The sequence below is a fragment of the Budorcas taxicolor genome, chromosome 23 (assembly GCF_023091745.1).
Source record: "Budorcas taxicolor isolate Tak-1 chromosome 23, Takin1.1, whole genome shotgun sequence".
NCBI classification, from domain to species: Eukaryota; Metazoa; Chordata; class Mammalia; order Artiodactyla; family Bovidae; genus Budorcas; species Budorcas taxicolor.
The window spans coordinates 5,323,570-5,343,007 of NC_068932.1; the positions used below are offsets into that span (position 1 = coordinate 5,323,570).

Below are 19,438 nucleotides of genomic sequence, written 5' to 3' on the forward strand. Positions count from 1 at the left end.
AGGCAGGAACTACACCAATCACTTAAAAGCTTCCTCATCTTTTATAGTCTCAGCAAAGCAATGACTTTTCCAATGTTGAACACAACCCTGTTGCAGAGTGGGCATTCCCTCTCTTGTGATCTAGAAGCTGTGTGCTTTTATTCATTATTCTATTCTGCCTTTCCTAGAGACTGAAGTTCATTTATTTCTCTCAGTTGTACCCAGACTTGAAAACAATCCCCTTAAGAGCAGAGTAAATCTACTCACAAGGCTAATCACTCTTTCTGTTCTAAGGTGTACTTGGTCAGCCTTAATTTTACTTTCTTGCAGTTACTTCTTGATTCTTTACAAAAGTGAAGGAAAATATGTAATGTCTATTGACACTGGAAAAACTTAATTTAGCCACTGCTTTAAACTTCTGGTTCCACTTATCAGTGATCTCTGATGGCCTCTGGCATGTTGAGCCATTTCCCACCCCCCCACCCCCCCAGGCTTCTCTTTCCCGAAGACTGTAAAGCAGGTAAAACAGCTCAGACATACTTAGCAGGAAAAAACCTAGAAAGTCATGTGAAGTACATTAGAAAGCAAGATACTGCCATCTCTGATCATCTGAGGAAAAAAAAAAAAAATATATATATATATATATACATTTTACTAATGAAATTGCTTGGTTAAGCAAAAGACGGTGTTTGTTCAACTTGCAGCATGCATTGATTTACTTGCCATCTTTCTTTTTTTTTTTCATGTACTCATTTTTAAAAGAGTTTCAGAAAGCTGTAGAACTTAAACTCTGTGCCTCAAAGAATTAGTATATTTTTCATCCTGAAGGAAAATTCCCGCTGCCTTAATGTCACTGCAGAATTAATCCATTTCTAGAAAAAATGAGTGAAATGCAAGCCATCATACAGTAGGGCTTCCCTGGTGGCTCAGTGGTAAAGAATCGGCCTGCAAGTGCAGGAGAGACGGAGTTCAGTCCCTGGGTCAGGAAGACACCCTGGAGAAGGAAACGGAAACCCACTCCAGTATTCTTGCCCGGGAAATTCCATGGACAGAGGAGCCTGGTGGACTACAGTCCATGGGGTCACAAATAATCAGACACGATTTAGCAACTAAACACCACAATGACTACATTAATACATCATATTAATATTATTTTTCATATTAATTTTCATATTGTTATTCATATTAATTAATCCATCATATGAGAGATATTTATTTGTTTTTCTGATATCTTTGAACTCTTCTAGAAGTTTTAAGAGTTTTTTTTCCTTTTATTGATGAATATTTCTTATAAAATAGGATATATTTTCCCCTGAAGATGATGTAGGAATTTATGATTCATGAATGTTTTACAGCCAAATGTGTGTGAATCATAGACCCTATGCAATTTCATTTATATTATGGGGATCATTTTGGATATGTCATCTGGAGATTTGCTTTTCTGTCATCAAAAAAGCTCTTTTTTTAAACATTAACATGTCAGTGTATAGATTGACATTGCAGATTGTATTGAAAGACATTCTATTTAGTAGGTTGCTCTGATTTTGCCAAGTGTGAGGAATAAAATCATTCATTTTCCTCTGTATTTTTTACTTCATATAGTGGAAAATACATTGTTTCATCTTTCCTCCTAATATTAATAGATTTCAGATAACTCTTTCACCATTAACATTATCTCAAAAGAAAAGTGTCACAGAAGTTTAAATACATTGAACACTGATATTGATTACCCAATTTTAAGTATAATTTATAGTTTATACTGAAGATACATAGATAGATAGGAGATTATAAGATATATATTTTAGAGAGAAAGAGATGTCTCAATGCCAAGCAATCAGCTTTTACAAAAATTAAATATGATTTGTGGTGCAAATTTTTCTCCTTTAAAGCAGATGTTCTGATATGTCTAAGTTTCAAGAAAAAGTTTGCTGTCCTTGAAACTATGGTGTGTTTATTATCTAGGGATGATTTTTCATCTCTAGGCATGCGAAGTTGCCAAAAGTGAGGAAAATGTATTTTTTAATGTATTCTGCATTCACATATGTATCTTCCTCTTCCCAAAGAATCACTTAGCTTCATGTAAATCTTCCATAGACAATAATATGCTCATAGGCGTAAAGCCAGAGAAGTGTCAGGAGGTAAGGGAAAGGAGAACTCCAGGTCTTATATATTTAAACAGTTATTTTCTATCATTTTTCTTTGTGCCTTCCTCGTTTAAGAAAGAAATAAACATGATAAAAAATATATAAGATTTTCTGCAGAATATAATGTAGGTTATGACTTGAACTTATATTTTCGATAGAGTTAGACTTTACTTTTTTTTCTGACTTAAACAGTCTCTAACAGAAAGTAATGTACATAGGAAATGAGTAAAAATTACCTAACTTTCCTCCCAAAGAGGACTGGTGTCTTATAAAACTTGATACAGTATAAGAAATAAGGCCATATTATCAAGTTCTTTTGAAAGCAGTTCATGATGTAATATAAATGAATAAGATGAAACAGTCTTTTTCTGATACCACTGACCATAAAGCAAAGGTGCTGTGGCCGGTGGGACAGGTGGGACAGATGATCTGTGGTTTTTATTCAGCCTGGAGACAGAGTCACTGGCCAGGAGAACAGCTTTACTTTGGTAACTCTCTTACTCCATATTTTCATCAAACACTTGGATGAAGACTTTTACAACCTCTAATCACACCATCTAGCAATCTTTTCACCTTATTCCTATGTTCTGTTTTTAGTCTTGCAATTAAAATGTAACACTCCTTCCTATCTAAACCATTTCCTTAACTTGAATACTGTATCAGTGCTTCTAAAGCCTCTGTAATGAAGGATACATTTAAATAAGTTATTAGAAAAAAAAAAAAAAAAGTAAAAGAGCAAAGAATGCAGCCTTTTTAAAAAAGAACTATTAGATTCAACACATAGTAAATCACCCAGGCACAACCTTTAAATTTTTCTAAACTACTCTAAATTTTATGGTGGAGAAATTCATTCGACATTTCTTGTATTGTCACGATCCACAATAACTACTTCAAAGAATGGCATAGTTCAACAGAACATGATTTGAATATCACTCAGGATGGGCTACAGTTTGCAAGGCCCAGTGCAAAATAAAAACACAGTACCTTTTAAGTGTCATCCTTTGTGTTGATCCTGCAAGCACTCTGCTAGATCATGTCCACACTGGCCTGCTCAAGGACACTGTTCAGGAATCGTATTTTTAACTTGCTGCATCATAAGAATCTCTTAACTCTATCTGATCATTTCCACCAGCATAAAAATGCGTTACTATATAACCAAATTAAAGACAAAGCAAGAACAAAATGTCTTTGACTCCATAGATCACTCTAGCCCCTTATCTATTTCTATGTTTCCCTTCCCTGCAAAAAATTCTCAAACATGTTATCCGTATTTGCCTGGAGAAAGTCTTGGTCGTTTCCTTTCTATTCTCTCTTGACCTCATTTTAATCACAATTTTAATAACACCAATCCAATGATAATGGCTCTTTTTGTAGTCTCAGTGCTCATTTTCACAGTCAAATAATTCCTCTTCTTACTCTATCCATCAGTAAAATGTGATAGAATTAATATTTCCATTATTATGTAAAAACTTATTTTGATTTCCAGTATAACAGTCTCCTGGGATTTTCCCCCAACTCTCCTGGCTGCTATATCCCAGTCTATTTTGATGGTTCCTCTTCATTTCCCTGACTCTTAAAATACGGCATGTGTCAAGGCTCAAGCTTTTCACCTCTTCTTTTTCTATGTACAGACATATCTAAGATGATCTCATGTGTTCTAGTGGGTTTAAATTGTTATATGCTCATAAATTATAATTCATAGCTCTAGTTTAGCTCACTGCTCTAAAACTCTAGACCCATGTCCAACTGTGAGGTCAATATATATATATATACATATATATATATTTAATATCCTATATATATATAGGATATTAAACAAGCATCTGTCTTAGGCTGAGTTTCCAGAGAAGCAGACTTAGAGATAAAGTTTCTCTTGTAAGATGTTTATTAGTAATTGTTTTGTAATCAGCTCCTTTGGAAAGGGGAGAAAGAAAGCAGACTTAAATTTAGGGAGATTTTGAACTTCAATGCAGTCACAATAACTGACCCCCTGCAAAGCTCTAGAACCAAGGCAGTCATTTACATTAAGGTAGGTCTTTTATAAATGTGCATGAGTAAGTCAGATGCAGTTTGCCTCAGAAAGCAACTTGACCTTGGCAAGGAAGCTCTCTTCAGAAAAGGCATTCTTGGAAAATAAGATAAAAAAGGGCACACTTATATGTACATACACATTTTTATTGTTATTGTTTAGTTACTATGTTGTGTTCAACTCTTTTGTGACCCCATGGACTGTAGCCCACCAAGCTTCTTTGTCCATAGTATTTCCCAGGCAAAAGTACTGGGAGTGGGTAGCTATTCCCTTCTCCAGGGGACCTTCCTGACCCAGGGATCGAGCCCACATCTCCTATATTAGCTGGAAGATTTCTTTCCACCGAACCTCAAGGGAAGTCATATATATATATACAGATATATGTATGGATTTATATATTTTTCTTGTGTGTATGTATGTGTGTAACAATCATTTTGCTGTCAGCAGAAATCAACACAGCATTGTTAATCATTTTCACTTTATTTAAAAAAAAAAGTAAAACAAGGCCTTCTCTGAATAGAAGGCCTCTCTGTAGACAACATTTCCAACATATAGTGGAATATTATTTCTTTGAATGGGAAATTGGGAGGCATATCACACTGCTATCACAGCATCTCAAAATTAATGCATTCTGTACTCAACACCTTGTACTTACTCCCCCTAATTCCAAGCAAATAATTGATCCTCTTTCATTTTTTCCCTTCTTAGTAAGTTGAAACCTTGGATGTCCAAAACCTCAGGCCAAAACCCTTCAAATCATCTCTGATTTTTCTCTTTCTCCATATCCATCTCTTCTATCCAGTCAATACTAAAATATCTCGTTTCACTATTTCTTACCACTCTTACTGCTTTGTTTCTGATACTGCTGCTGCTGCTGCTGCTGCTAAGTTGCCTCAGTCGTGTCCGACTCTGTGCAACCCCATAAACGGCAGCCCACCAGGCTCCCCCATCCCTGGGATTCTCCAGGCAAGAACACTGGAGTGGGTTGCCATTGCCTTCTCCAGTGCATGAAAGTGAAAAGTGAAAGGGAAGTCGCTCAGCCATGCCCGACTCTTAGAGACCCCATGGACTGCAGCCCACCAGGCTCCTCTGTCTATGGGATTTTCCAGGCGAGAATAATGAAGTGGGGTGCCATTGCCTTCCTGATACTAGTCACCAACAAATTTTGCCCAGATTGTTGCAACAGATTTCTACTGGATTTTAATCTCACTCCTCTTTTGTCTATTACTCATGCAAAAGTCAGAGTAATTATTTGAAAAACTATATAAAATTGGTTCAGTTCTTTGTGAACATCCTCCAGTGGATACCCAGGTCACCTAGAATTAAAGACAATGTCACCTACCTGATCTGATCCCCTACTTCTCATCATCTCAGCAATTCTAATCTGGCCTCATCGACCTCCTTGCATGCTGCCTGACTCCTGCCTCAGGGTCCATTCACTTAATATTTCTATTGTCTGAAGTTCTCTTTTCCCAGACATGCACATTTTTTTTCCCTTCCTGTATGTTTCTGCCTGCTTCTTCCTTAGCAAAATGGTCTTCCTTGACCTCATTATAGAAAATAAAAATAACTATCTTACTATACTTCATACCAACTTTACCCTGCTTGCTCTTGCCCTAGGTGCCCTCTTATGTATTTTGTTACTGTGCCAAATGTTACATTAGGTTCACAATGACAGACTCTATTTTATTCACTATTGTATCCTCAGTAGCTAGAACAGTGCTTGGAATATATACTATGCTATCCATAAACATCTGTTGAGTGCCAGGTGGATCTGATTTCAAGGAAGTCCTGAACCAAGGTTTCAGACAAATGTCATCAGTATTTTGGTTAGCTCTGTATAGGTTTTATTTTCAGACAGTTTGTTATTAGGATAGAGAGGTGACAAAATAATCATTTCATTCTTGATTAAATCTGAAACGAAGACTTGGGTTAATACAGTCTTAAGACGAATTAAAGGGGAGTAAACAAATGGATAGCCTTCTGAAAGAAAAGAGGGTGACGTGATGAAATATAGTACATATACATCCCCTAGAAATTCCCAAAATATTAAAATGTTTTTTAAAACTGCTTGTATATATTTAGACAAATTTCAAGAAGATTCATTTTAGCATTTCCTCTAGAGATTTTTTTTTTTTTGTGGGAGTGGTTCCAATAATTTTATGCCTTTACAAATGGTTTACTGCTGTGGTTTTCTAAACTAAGATGTGAGTGGTAGAGTAATGCAGAATTAACCAGCCTACAATCTTAGTAGTGTTGAGACTGAAAAACACTGACTTAGAGGAATATGTTCACCAAAGCAATAAGGTAGAATATGAGATCTTTATCTTTAATGGAATTTTATGGACAACCATAAAAGCATTGTGTGTAGTTATAAAGCCAGGTCTGATCAAGAGACATTTCAAGTTGACATTTAGTTCCTATTTACAACTGTATTTCTAATCTTTACACTTATTTCTATCATGTCTCTTCTTAAAGCCATGGAGGACTATCTAGATAATAGTTAGTTGGTCTCTTTTAATTGAATTTGTGGAAAAGGTGAAGACCTATATTCATCAACTTGTTTTTATAGACAATTATTGAACAATAGTTTAAGACTATAGTAGAAAGTGATTTTCATTTACTTCATTCCAGGAGACTATTGTATGATCCAAAGAAAAGTTTGCAATTTCTAAACCTGCTTGATAAAGCAGGGTTTTGTTTGTCTGTTTGTTGGCTTCTTATTTTTCCTTTTAATCAACCAGAAGTAACCAATTTGCTCTTCCTAAAAGTTAAATTTAAAAAGACTACTTTGAAATCTGGAAATGAATGTGGAATACTGGTTTGGGCAAATATTTGAAAGCCGCTGGTATTTTAATAGCAGTAATCAGTACTACCTTTAGTAGCTTGGCAATAAATGAGTCACTGTGCTGTTTCTTAAATAAACCTGAGTTTATTGCATGTCTTGAAGCTGTTACTTCACATACTGGTAACTATTGTTGATTAAAGCTTAAGTTTGTAAATGCTATTGTTTTCCTGAAGTTTTGATAAATAGGAACAAAAACAGTGTTACTGAGGTATACTCAATAAACAGCTTATAGGTGTCAATTTTCTAGAAGAAACAACAGGAGACCCAATTCATGTTGAGAAGTGTTGATGATGATTCTATGCTTAACTACCAGGAACTGGTTGATTTGGAGCTAAAAAAATAATTACTTTAGGTTAAAAAAAAAAGAACATTTGCATTAGAATAGTTACTTAAGAAAACTGAAGAATGCAATATCTTTTGTTCTAGTTTTGAATACTTTCTATTTCACATGGATTCACAAAAGCCCATAACAGTTTAAAAAAAAATAAAGAAAAACAGTTTACATGTTTCTATGTTCTCAACTCACACACCTGCCTCACACATACAAAAGAAGAAAAAAAAAATAGCTTAAAAAAGTTCACATTAAGAAATGTCTTTTAGGGCTTCCCTGGTGACTCAGTGGTAAAGAATCCACCTAACAATGCCCAGATTCGATCCCTTATCCGGGAAGATCCCACGTGCCACAGAGCATCGAAGACGGTCCACTGCAACTGTTGAGCCTGTATGCCACAGCCACTGAAGTCCAAGCCCTAGAGCCTGAGCTCCACAGCAAGAGAAGCCACCACAATGAGGAACCCACACACTGCGGCTAGAGAGTAGCCCTTGCTTGCTGCAACTAGAGAAAAGTCTATGCAGAAACAAAGACCCAGCACAGTCAAAAAATAATTAATTAAAAAACAAACATCTTTCAAACATAGAGGCAGAATTATTTAACAATAAAAATTAGCTTTGAAACAGCTTTATTTCCTACCACCTGTCCCAACATAAAAGTAGTTCAGTTTTAATTTTGATAACAAAATAGTTAGACAGACCAGCAAAATTTGATTGCCACTATAATTCCCCTAACTTAAACTGTATGTGCTGGGTGATTTTAAATCAGAGGTCACCTTTGTGAGTAAAAATATGTGATAAAAACAGCAAGAGGAAAAGCCCCAGATATTTATGCTTCCTTTTTCTTTGTTTTGATTGATTTGTATAATTAATATGTGTATATTCATAAGTGCAATCATATCTACACATTACATTAGTTTCTTTTTATGCAGCTTTTAAAAATTTTTTTTTCTATTTTGGCTCTGTTTCTCATTCTCTGTTTTCTTTACCCCAATTAGCTCTTTGGCAATTCCACATCATATAACTCATTTTAACTGATCTGTGTCTTGATATTTTTTTCCATCATATCCTGAAAAGAGAAAGTGAAAGTGAAGTCGCTCAGTCGTGTCTGACTCTTTGCGACCCCCTGGACTGTAGCCTACCAGATTCCACTGTCCATGGTATTTTCCAGGCAAGAATACTGGAGTGGGTTGCCACGTCCTTCTCCAGGAGATCTTCTAGACCCAGGGATTGAACTTCAGTCTCCTGCATTGTAGGCAGATGCTTTACCATCTGAGCCACCAGGGAAGTCATATTATGGTCATATATAATTGAAGCACAAATGTGTGTATGTATATGTTTATATATTCACACATAAACTACAGCCATGATACACATATGTGTGTTATTTTTGGAAATAATGAAATGAGCTTTCAACATTGTTATATTTTGCCTGGTAGAAACTACAGGATTCATTGATGACTGGATGTAGAAAGAAGACTTAACAATGGATGTTAATATATAGCATGAGGAAGTATTAATAGAAGGGTTGATTTTCCATTAACCAGAATCAAAAGAATGTCCAAGAAATTTGGTCATGTTAAATTTGAAATGTCTTTTGGCATCTAATTAAAGCTATTGAGTAAGAAGTTGAGTGTGATTTTAGAGAAAAGGTATGGACTACAAAAATACATTTGAAGTCTTGAGCTTTTTAAATACCATGTAAAACTTTGAGATTACATGAGGTTCTTAAGGAAGTGAATGTATAAGACATTCAAAGATTGATTTTAAGTTTCTGAGCATAAGAGGATCAAGAATAGAGATCCAGAAGAACATGTGTCTGGGAATTAAGGGAAAAAAGTGTATCAAGAAGTGAGAAATCAGTTGTGTCTAATGCTACTCTCAGATCAAATGAAAATTAAGTAAACAAAACTAAGAAACAAGCAAATCAAGGATTGTGAAATGATCAGTGAATTTGCTAGTAATGAATTTATTTGATGATGTTGAAAAGAGCATTTTCAGTGCAGTAATTAAGGGAGGGTTAAAGGTATAATTGAAGAGGTTTTAGGGAAAATGTGTGAAAGAGTTAATCGCTCAATCATGTCCAAATCTTTGTGACCCCATGGACTGTAGCCTGCCAGGTTTCTCTGTCCATGGAATTCTCCAGGCAAGAATATTGGAGTGGGTTGCCATTCCCTTCTCCAGGGGATCTTTCCAACCCAGGGATTGAACCTGGGTCTCCCACATTGCAGGCAGATTCTTTACCATCTGAGCCCAGGGAAGCCCCTGTTTTAGAGAGGATGAGAACAATTTAGAAAAAGTAGAAAGCAAAACTCCCAAAATTTTTCCCTAAGAGGGAGATCAGACTATGGATGCTCAATCACTAAGACTTATCAGACTCTTTGTGACCCCATGGACTGTAGCATGCTGGATTCTTCTGTTGTTGGGCAATAATGCTGGATTGGGTTGCCATTTCCTTCTCTAGGGGATCGTCTCAACTCAGGGATTGATCCTGCATCTCCTGCATTGGCAGGCAGATTCTTTACCACTGAGCCACCAGGGAAACCTGATCAGATAGAACATTTTCAGTAATAGGAGGAAAGATATAGCATGTGGTTACAGGATGATATGTATGAAATATATATATATATATATATATATATATATATATAATGTACATATATGAAATTAGAAGACTTTGCAGAAAATTGCTTCAATTTTCTCAGTGAAACTAAAATTAGGGTAATCAGAAGAAAATAAAGATGTGGTAGAATAAGTTGGAGACCTGAGGAGAAAGTGTTAATAGTCATATAGGAAAGAGGGAAAGTGATTGAAGTAGCTAAATAAAGTACAGTAGGTGGGCAGGATGAACAGTCTTAAGGTATGATCATGCTCACAGTGTCATTCTAGATTAGCAGCATTTTAAAGTTTCAGATATGCTATATTGCATATAATTCATAATATTATTTAATTTTAAATCAAATAAACTGACTTTCTTACATAAATGAACTTATCTCAAAAATGAAATTTTTATCAGAATCATAAATGACAAAACTCGACATAAAAATGTGAAGTGTAAGTCATACTGAAATATATTCATGAACAATGTTACTTTACTTTGTTAAAGGACCAACAATTTAATCCCAAGATTTGCACATACATTTTTGGAAACACGGCTGTCCTGAACTGAAAGCTTCAGTTCCTGCTCTCAAGCAATTTAATAACATAAATCAGGACTTGTTTGACTAAACATGAAAAGAAAAGACCATCTAAATCTGTTGATTTTATTTACTTTAAAAACCCTAAGGGCAGGTACTTTGCCTTAATGTTCTGTGAAATGTGTAAAATCATTCTGTGAGCATAAAGTGTACTCTATCAAATGGTACTGAGGGTTGTGTTCATCTTAATATGAACAGAAGTTTAGAGATATGCTTTCTTTTTCAAAATTCCTGTCTTCCTGTGTCTAAGCACATTGCTTATTGAGATAAATCTTGTTGGGTTTCTGTTGGTGCTTCTGAAAAATGGGTGACTTGAATTTATATGCAGTGAGTAATCTACTGAGAAGACTAGAAAGAAAAATTGCTTCAATCTTTAAAGATATTCTTTGTCAAGGAAAAATAAAGAAAAGGTAGCTTTATTTTAGTTCACATGCTGTTAAACACACATCAGCGAACCTCTAACTGAACTCCGTTACTTGCTAGCTATCCAGGTTAAATAACTCTGGTTGCTTACCTGAGGTCAACAAAATAGGAGTAAGCCTTCCACTTGCTTGCTCTTTCACAAACTCATTAGGCATGTATCCACTTGAGGTCTTCTAAATTGCTCTACTCTATTCTTGGAGGGACCTTCCCCGCATGAATAGCTCTCTCATCTTTTACAAGTGTTGCCAAATTTTCACATTTTTTTCTAATGGCTTTCCTAAAAACCTCAATGTAAGTGTAAATTTTCACTCTGCCTTCCCATATGTCCTTCCTGAATGATTTTATATTTTTATAGCATTCACATGGATTTGAAAACTGTATTATATAAATGTACGTTAATTATATATATAAATTATATATTACAATCTGATATATTGCATATATAAATATGTAATTATATAATATATTGTATATAAATACCTGTACATTGATTTTTTTTCTTTTTTCTCTGTCTCCCTCACTATTTGTAAACTGCATAAAGGAAGCATTTTTGTGTGGTTCTTGTTGAAGTTCCAGTGCTGAATACAGTGTAGATGTTCAATAAATATTTTCTGAACATTGTGAATATTGTTAGTGTTGGGGCTTACCAAGTGGTGCTAATGGTAAAGAACCCACCTGGCAGTGCAGGAGACATAAGAGACATGTGTTAGATCTCTGGGTCAGAACAATTCCCTGGAGGAGGGCATGGCAACCCACTCCAGTAGTCTTGCCTGGAGATTCCCATGGACAGAGAAGCCTAGTGGGCTTACAGTCCACGGGATCACAAAGAGTCAGACAAAACTGAAACAAGTTAGCAAGCATGTATTGTTAATGTTATCATTAACTTTGTTTTGAAGTTAGATGTCTTGCCTAAGAGACAATAGTACAGTGAGTGCTGAAACCCAGGTTCCTGGCTCCAGAGCCCACCCAAAAACTCTATGATAAAACCAGGGAAGATGACTGCTATCATACTCCTCTTAGATCTTGAATGAAGGAATCGTTTTGGAATTGATTGATCAAAAATAAAGGCATAGGAAATGTTTTGTGCTAAGGCTAATTCCTATCTGTTATATTATGGAAAATATTAACTAATAGTAGAATCTCCTTTTTAAAGACGAAATAGTCACTATTATCTCTAAATAAATAAAAAATATCTTCTGATTAATTATAAAGAACCCTAATTGGAATGATGAGAGAAAGAGTAATATAATTGAAGTCTTTGGCATTTTCCATTTGCCTATAAGATTATTGCATGGCTTAAATGAAAAAAGGCATGCAAATATAATTTTGGATATTATAATAAGTAGTCAGCAACTTCTAATGTCAGGATTCACTATTCCATATCATATATAAATTTTTGTTCATCATGTAGAGAAGGCCAGCTGTGTGATGTGATGTGCATTAGTCATTTACTCGTGTCTGACTCATTATGACCCTATGGACTGTGGCCCACCAGACTCCTCTGTCCACGGAATTCTCCAGGCAAGAATGTTGAAGTGGGTAGCCATTCCCTTCTCCAGGGGGTCTTCTTGACCCAGAGATGGAACTTGGGTCTCCTGCATTGGAGGCAATTTCTTTACTATCTGAGCCACTAGGGAAGTCTAGAGAAGGTTGGTTAGACTCATACATTTTTAAATGTTTTTAGAAATATATGTTAGATCACATATATGTACATTATCAAATCTTAATCCTCCCAGAATAATTGTTTCTGCTGATTTTTGAATTATTATTCATTATTTCTCCACTTTGATGTTGGTACATAGATACCAACATCATGGTAGTGTAACATGGTAAACTACATGGTATTTTAAAAACTGCTAACAGAAGTAATGGATATATTTCACAATTCAAATCCAGATAGCACCACTCCCCCTTGTTTAGCTGACTAAGAATTTATGAATGCTCCCTAATTACTATTCTGTTTGTCACAGATCCTGAAACAATAGCAAAGGATTGACTAAGAGGATAAGAAGAAGAAAACAATCAAATAAGGATTTTCTTCTAAATCCTGGGTTTTCAAAGTTTCCAATAAAGGCACAGCCTCACATATGAATGAAATAGGCAAATAACTGGCTCATAGTCAAACATAACTGAAGAAATATTCCACAGTACCTCAGGGATTGAAAGTCATTAATTTGGCTGAAAAAAAAAAAACCACTGAGAGTTCTGTAGGAATTCCTCTGTTACTTGAGTAACTTAACAAAATAATGACTTATATAAACAAAGTAACACAACATTCACAGTCTGATACATTAGAAGCAAAGTTTAACATTAATTTGGACTTAAAATTGTTTGCACAAAGTTATCTTACTTCAGAATCTGTTTATTCTGGCTTTTATGAAAACACAATATAATAAATTGTCTCTCAAAAACTATAACAACCATATAACAAAAACAAAGAGACATTAATAAATCTGTAACAATATGATAGGTAAAAATGACTGACAGAGGAAAACAACAGAAAACATTTAGTGTGAACTTTTTAGTGGTAAAATATATCTCCAGATACAGCTTGATTCTGTGTTTCTTGAGGAAGTTAAGTGTCATTTGTAATTCCATTTTATCTTTCTCACTAATATATATCTGGGAAAGAATACAAAAACAAAGGGGAAATATCAATCATATGCTATCAATCCCATTGACTGTGTGTATGTGTTTATTTTCTTTCTTAGTCTCCATACTTACACTTGCATTATAATTAATTTAATGAATTTTAAAATTTTAGATTTAAATTTAACTGAAATATCTCAAAGATACTATAAGTAGCTTGTTGTTTCATTGTATTTTGCTATTTTATTGTATTCCATTTTCTGTGTGTCTGTGAGTGTGTGTATGTAATAATGCATAATAATGCAATAACATTATTAAAAATAAGATAGAATCTTGACCTGGGAAAAATGGTCACATTGTCTGCTTAATTAAAATGAGATATGATGAAGGTACAAGGGAGAAGACAGGAGCACCAGTCAGATGATTATTACTTAAATTCATGAGGGAGATGGTATTTGAAGTTCAGAGACAGCCAGATACTGCAGATATTTTAAATACAGACCCAGTGGGATTTGCCGATGGGTTACATTAGGGATTAAGAATGTTCAGTTAAGGTCAAGTGGTAGAAAGTTGTAGTTACTGCTATTTACTGAGATAATGAAGATTGAAAGCAGCAGTGAGAGAGTAGCAGAGAGATCAGGGTTGGGGATTTTAACACTTTAAATTGGGTGTTTATATAGTTCATGTCCAGTGGGTTCTCAAGGCAAGAATACTGAAGTGGTTTACCATTCCCTTCTCCAATGGACCACATTTTGTCAGAACTCTCCACCATAACCTGTCCATGTTGGGTGGCCCTACGTAGCATGGCTCATAGTTTCATTGAGTTAGACAAAGCTGTGGTCTGTATGATCAGATTGGTTAGTTTTCTGTGGTTTTGGTTTTCAGTCTGTCATCTGATGAAGAAGGATAAGAGGCTTATGGAAGCTTCCTGATGGGAGAGACTGACTGAGGGAGAAACTGGGTCTTATTCTGATGGGCAGGGCCATGCTCAGTAAATCTTTAATACAATTTTCTGTTGATGGGCAGGGCTGTGTTCCTTCCCTGTTATTTGACCTGAGAGCCAACTATGGTGGAGGTAATGAAGATAATGTCGACCTCCTTCAAAAGGTCCCAGCAACACACTGCTATACTTAGTCCCCTGAACCCTGCAGCAGGCCACTGCCAACCCATGCCCCTGCTAGAGATTCCTAGACACTCACAGGCAAGTCTGGGTCAGTCTCTTGTGGAATCATGGCTCGTTTCTCCTGGGTCCTGGTGTGCACAAAGTTCCAAGAGTCTGTGTGCCCTCTAAGAGTTTATTTCCCCAGTCCTGTGTAAGTTCTGGCAGCTCTATGGTGGGGTTAATGGTGACCTCCTCCAAGAGGGCTTATGCCATACCCAGGTCTGCTGCACCCAGATCCCCTACCCCTGCGCCAATCCATTGCTGACCCGTACCTCCTCAGGAGATACACAAACATAGTTCTGTCTCAGTTTCTGCGGGGTCTGTGGGTGCTGGTGTGCACAAGGTATGTGTGAATGTCTCTGGTGGGTGTTGGGTTTGATTCTTAATGTGATTTTGCCCCTCATACCATCTTGCTGGAGCTTTTCCTTTGCCCCTGGACATGGGTTATCGCTTCACAGTCCTTCCAGTGCCACTTCAGCACCTACCGTCTACTTCTGCTTTATTGACTATGCTAAACTCTTTGACTGTGTGGATCACAACAAACAGGAAAATTCTTCAAGAGATGGGAATACCAGAACACCTGACCTGCCTCTTGAGAAATCTGTATGCAGGTCAGAAAGCAACAGTTAGAACTGGACATGGAGCAACAGCCTGGTTCCAAATTGGGAAAGGAGTACGTCAAGGCTGTATATTGTCACCCTGCTTATTTAACTTATATGCAGAGTACATCATGAGAAATGCTGGACTGGAAGGAACACAAGCTGGAATCAAGATTGCTGGGAGAAGTATCAATAACCTCAGATATGCAGATGACACCACCCTTATGGCAGAAAGCAAAGAGAAACTAAAAAGCCTCTGGATGAAAGTGAAAGAGGAGAGTAAAAAGTTGACTTAAAGCTCAACACTCAGAAAAGAAAGATTATGGCATCTGGTCCCACCACATCATGGCAAATAGATGGGGAAACAGTGGAAATAGTGACAGACTTTATTTTGGGGGACTCCAAAATCACTGCAGATAGTGACTACAGCCTGAAATTAAAAGATGCTTGCTCCTTAGAAGAAAAGTTATGACCAACCTAGACAGCATATTAAAAAACAGAGACATTGCCTTTGCCAACAAAGGTCCATCTAGCCAAACCTATGGTTTTTCCACTAGTCATATATGGATGTGAGATTTGGATTCTAAAAAAGCTGAGCACTGAATAATTGATGCCTTTGAACTGTGATGTTGGAGAAGACTCTTGAGAGTCCCTTGGACTGCAAGGAGATCCAACCAGTCCATCCTAAAGGAAATCGGTCCTGAATATTCATTGGAAGGACTGATGCTGAAGCTGAAACACAAATACTTTGGCTACCTGATGCGAAGAACTGACTCATTTGAAAAGACCCTGGTGCTGGGAGAGATTGAAGGCGGGAGGAGAAGGGGACGGTAGAGGATGAGATGGTTGGATGGCATCACTGACTCAATGGACATGAGGTAGAGTAAACTCTGGGAGTTGGCTATGGACAGGGAGGCCTGGTGTGCTGCAGTGCATGGGGTTGCAAAGAGTCAGACACGACTGAGCAACTGGACTGAACTTAGCTGATAGTTGATCTATTGGAATCCAAACAGGCAACTGGAAATAGGTCTAAAATTCAGAAGACAGGGCTGGTTTATAGATATGTGAGTCTTCTGCATAGAGATAGTTTTAAAGCTCAACAGTTGGATGAAGTGACAATGTAAGTGAGGTCCAAGAACAAACCTGTGGAGCATCCACTGTGATTATGTCTTATAGATGAGGAAAAACCAGTGAAAGAAAAAATAGGTAGTAACTGATTAGGTAGAATTAAAAGCAGGAGAATATGGCGTTATGAAAGTCATGCAAAGGAAGTGTTTTACCAAGGTGATATTTTTAACTAATGCTACAAAGCTCTGAGCCACCATCTGAGCCACCAGATGGTGGCTGTCTGCATTGTGGGAGACCTGGGTTTGATCCCTGGGTTGGAAAGATCCCCTGGAGAAGGAAATGGCAGCCCACTCCAGTACTCTTGCCTGGAAAATCCCATGGACAAGCCATGGGGCTCTATGGAGGAGCCATGGGGTCACAAAGAGTCAGACATGACTGAGCAGCTTCACCTTCTTTCTTTCTACAAAGCTTCGTCCACAAAGCCCTGCACTCAGTAAATACTAGAGAAATGGTTCTATCCCTGGGTCAGGAAGATCCCCTGGAGGAGGAAATGACAACCCATTCCAATATTCTTGCCTGGAAAATCCTATGAACCAGAGGAGCCTGGCAGGCTACAGTCTATGGAGTCACAAAGAGTACAACACAACTGAGCTACTGACACACACACACATTCACAGATTATTATTCAGTTTCCCTTGGACTCTGGAATTTGTGTGGTCCCAGAGGTTTCTGGCCATCCATCTGTTGTGATAGCTGATAGGTCTGTCCGATGACCAGGACCCTGAAATCCATGTCTAAGCCATCTGATCTACCTGTAGAAACAGTGCTCCCTGTTGGTCCAGAAATGGGATTTCATACTCAGCCTCTCATGGCTGGGATAGTTGGTGTCCGGTCTTTGAAAGGACCCCATACAACCGCACTTTCTAGGTCCTGCACTCTAGAGCAGTGCCTATCTGTCAGAGAGGTTGGAATCTGCCAACCAACTAACATAAATAAATAGTAGTTCCCCTCCTCTTGAGGTCACACTTAGGCAGATCATCCCAATTTCTTTATTCACCCCTCTTCCATAAGGGGATGTAATGGATCATTGAAAAGGAAATTATTGGATATTTTAGGTGGCAAAATCCCAGATTCCAGTGCCACAATATAGAATATATATCTTTATTTTGGGTAAGAGAAACTAAGAACTCAAAGGCAGAAGCTGTAGATTTTGTTTTCTATGACTTAAGAAGGGAAAAAAAGGTTAATATTTACTGAAACAATGTGCCAGATGTTAGTCTATGTGTTTTAACACAGATTATTTCACTTAACCCTCTCAACATCTATTAACTTTTATATTATTATAGTTTTCATTTTATAAATGAAGAAATTGAGAAATGATCACACAATTAGCAACTGGAGCCCAGTTTTTAATTTCAGGCTCTCTGACTCCAGTTTCAGAAATCTTAACCATAAAGTTTTATAGACAATATATTTTGAGCAGAAAAAGAGAAAAATGAAAGTGTATTAAGTTGTTTTGACAATGCAAACATTTATGTAGAATCTAACACATTTGTTTGAATTATTCATATAAAATTAAATATACTCTATGGAAATCATTACTATATTTCCCCACCTGATAAGATTATATATATATTCAGGAGATATTATTCTTATTCACTGTTGCAGGTTTCAGATGAAAAAGAATGGTAGAAATGCTGGGATCTGGTATTTACATGTAATCATTAGCACATATTTTAATCTTTATTCTATAAGGTATCATGGATCTTTTGTGCTATTAGTTTAAAGTTTCTAGTATCTATATTATACTGTACTGAATAGAAGCCATATCAGTTACTTGATAATTAAATTTATGTTTTCTCTCTGAAGGCGACTGATCGAGAGGGAGACCCAATAACATATGCCATTGAGAATGGAGATCCACAGCGAGTTTTCAATCTTTCAGAAACGTAAGTTAATAATTTCTAAATATTTACTTTTTTAATTTTTAAAGTGTTAAACAATATACTGGTAGCAAGAGAACAGACTTTTAATCAAAGACTTTCAGCTGTTTGTAGTTTTATTTTACCTTTTTTTTCCCTACATATATTAGTGAGAGCTAGGGGTGGGGAATGGATAATTCTGAATTCAGAAATCATACCCAAGAGACTATTTATTTATTTTAAATATTTTTACTAGGTAAAATCCACTGAGGTGGAAACATTTCATTTGCAGTTATAACCTGGGATTAATTAGATTCCTTTAAAGTTGTCAGCTATTCATAACAAAAGTATTTCTACAAAAAGTAACTTGGCACTAAATTGTTCATTCAAAGGGAATTTTGTAAGACAAAGTATAATTCAAATGCATTTAAGGTGTCACCAAAGTCTATCCTTCAATTTTTGAGTAACAGGTATATTCTAGAAAAGCTAAGATAAAAATATTTCATGTCCATTCTAAGCCTCTTTTATGTCTGTGTTCATGTCATTCTACCCACCTCTTTGAACATATCAGAGGTAATTTCAGTCATAACCATTGAGAAAACTGACAGCAGGCATTAAAGAAGGCATTGAAGTTTGCTTTGTTTCTCTTCTGCAATAGCAAAGTGGCCGTTCTGCGGTCACATGTGGCTGCTTATCAAAGAGATGTTCTTGTTATCTCTCTGATGTTTTCTCTGTGGTCCTGAGTGGTTTTACTCCCTGAAAGGATGGAAATCTAAATGTAGCTGATGAGTATAAAGTGAAAATTTTGGCAACTTAGTCAAACTCTGCTTCAGTCTCAGGAGCACGTGGTGCACAATGATGTATCAAGAGAACTGTGGATGGTCACTTGATCTTTTTTAAGAAACACCTGAAATTTTGCATTGACAAGGATGGTACAGCCATGAATTTGTATGCCTGGAAACAGTATTTCCCAGAGTTTTAGACTTCACAGATGAATAAGCTACCATTTAGAAAATGGAAAGACAGATATTTTGAATTTTCCCTGATAAGTACATACAAATCATGAATTAGTTATAATTTGCAATCATCCTTAAAGAAAGAAAACTTGGTAAAAAAGACATTTTAACAGTAATTGAGACTGCATGGTA

At 36.4% G+C, this 19,438-nt stretch overlaps 1 protein-coding gene across 1 annotated transcript in view; it reads left to right on the forward strand.

Moving 5' to 3' along the window:
• Window positions 1–19,438, forward strand: part of PCDH15 (protocadherin related 15) — an 898,514-nt gene that overhangs the window by 559,837 nt on the left and 319,239 nt on the right. Inside the window, exon 17 of the mRNA XM_052660663.1 lies at window positions 18,238–18,317. Within this exon, the coding sequence (XP_052516623.1) occupies window positions 18,238–18,317 (80 nt within the window). The remainder of the gene's footprint in view (window positions 1–18,237; window positions 18,318–19,438) is intronic.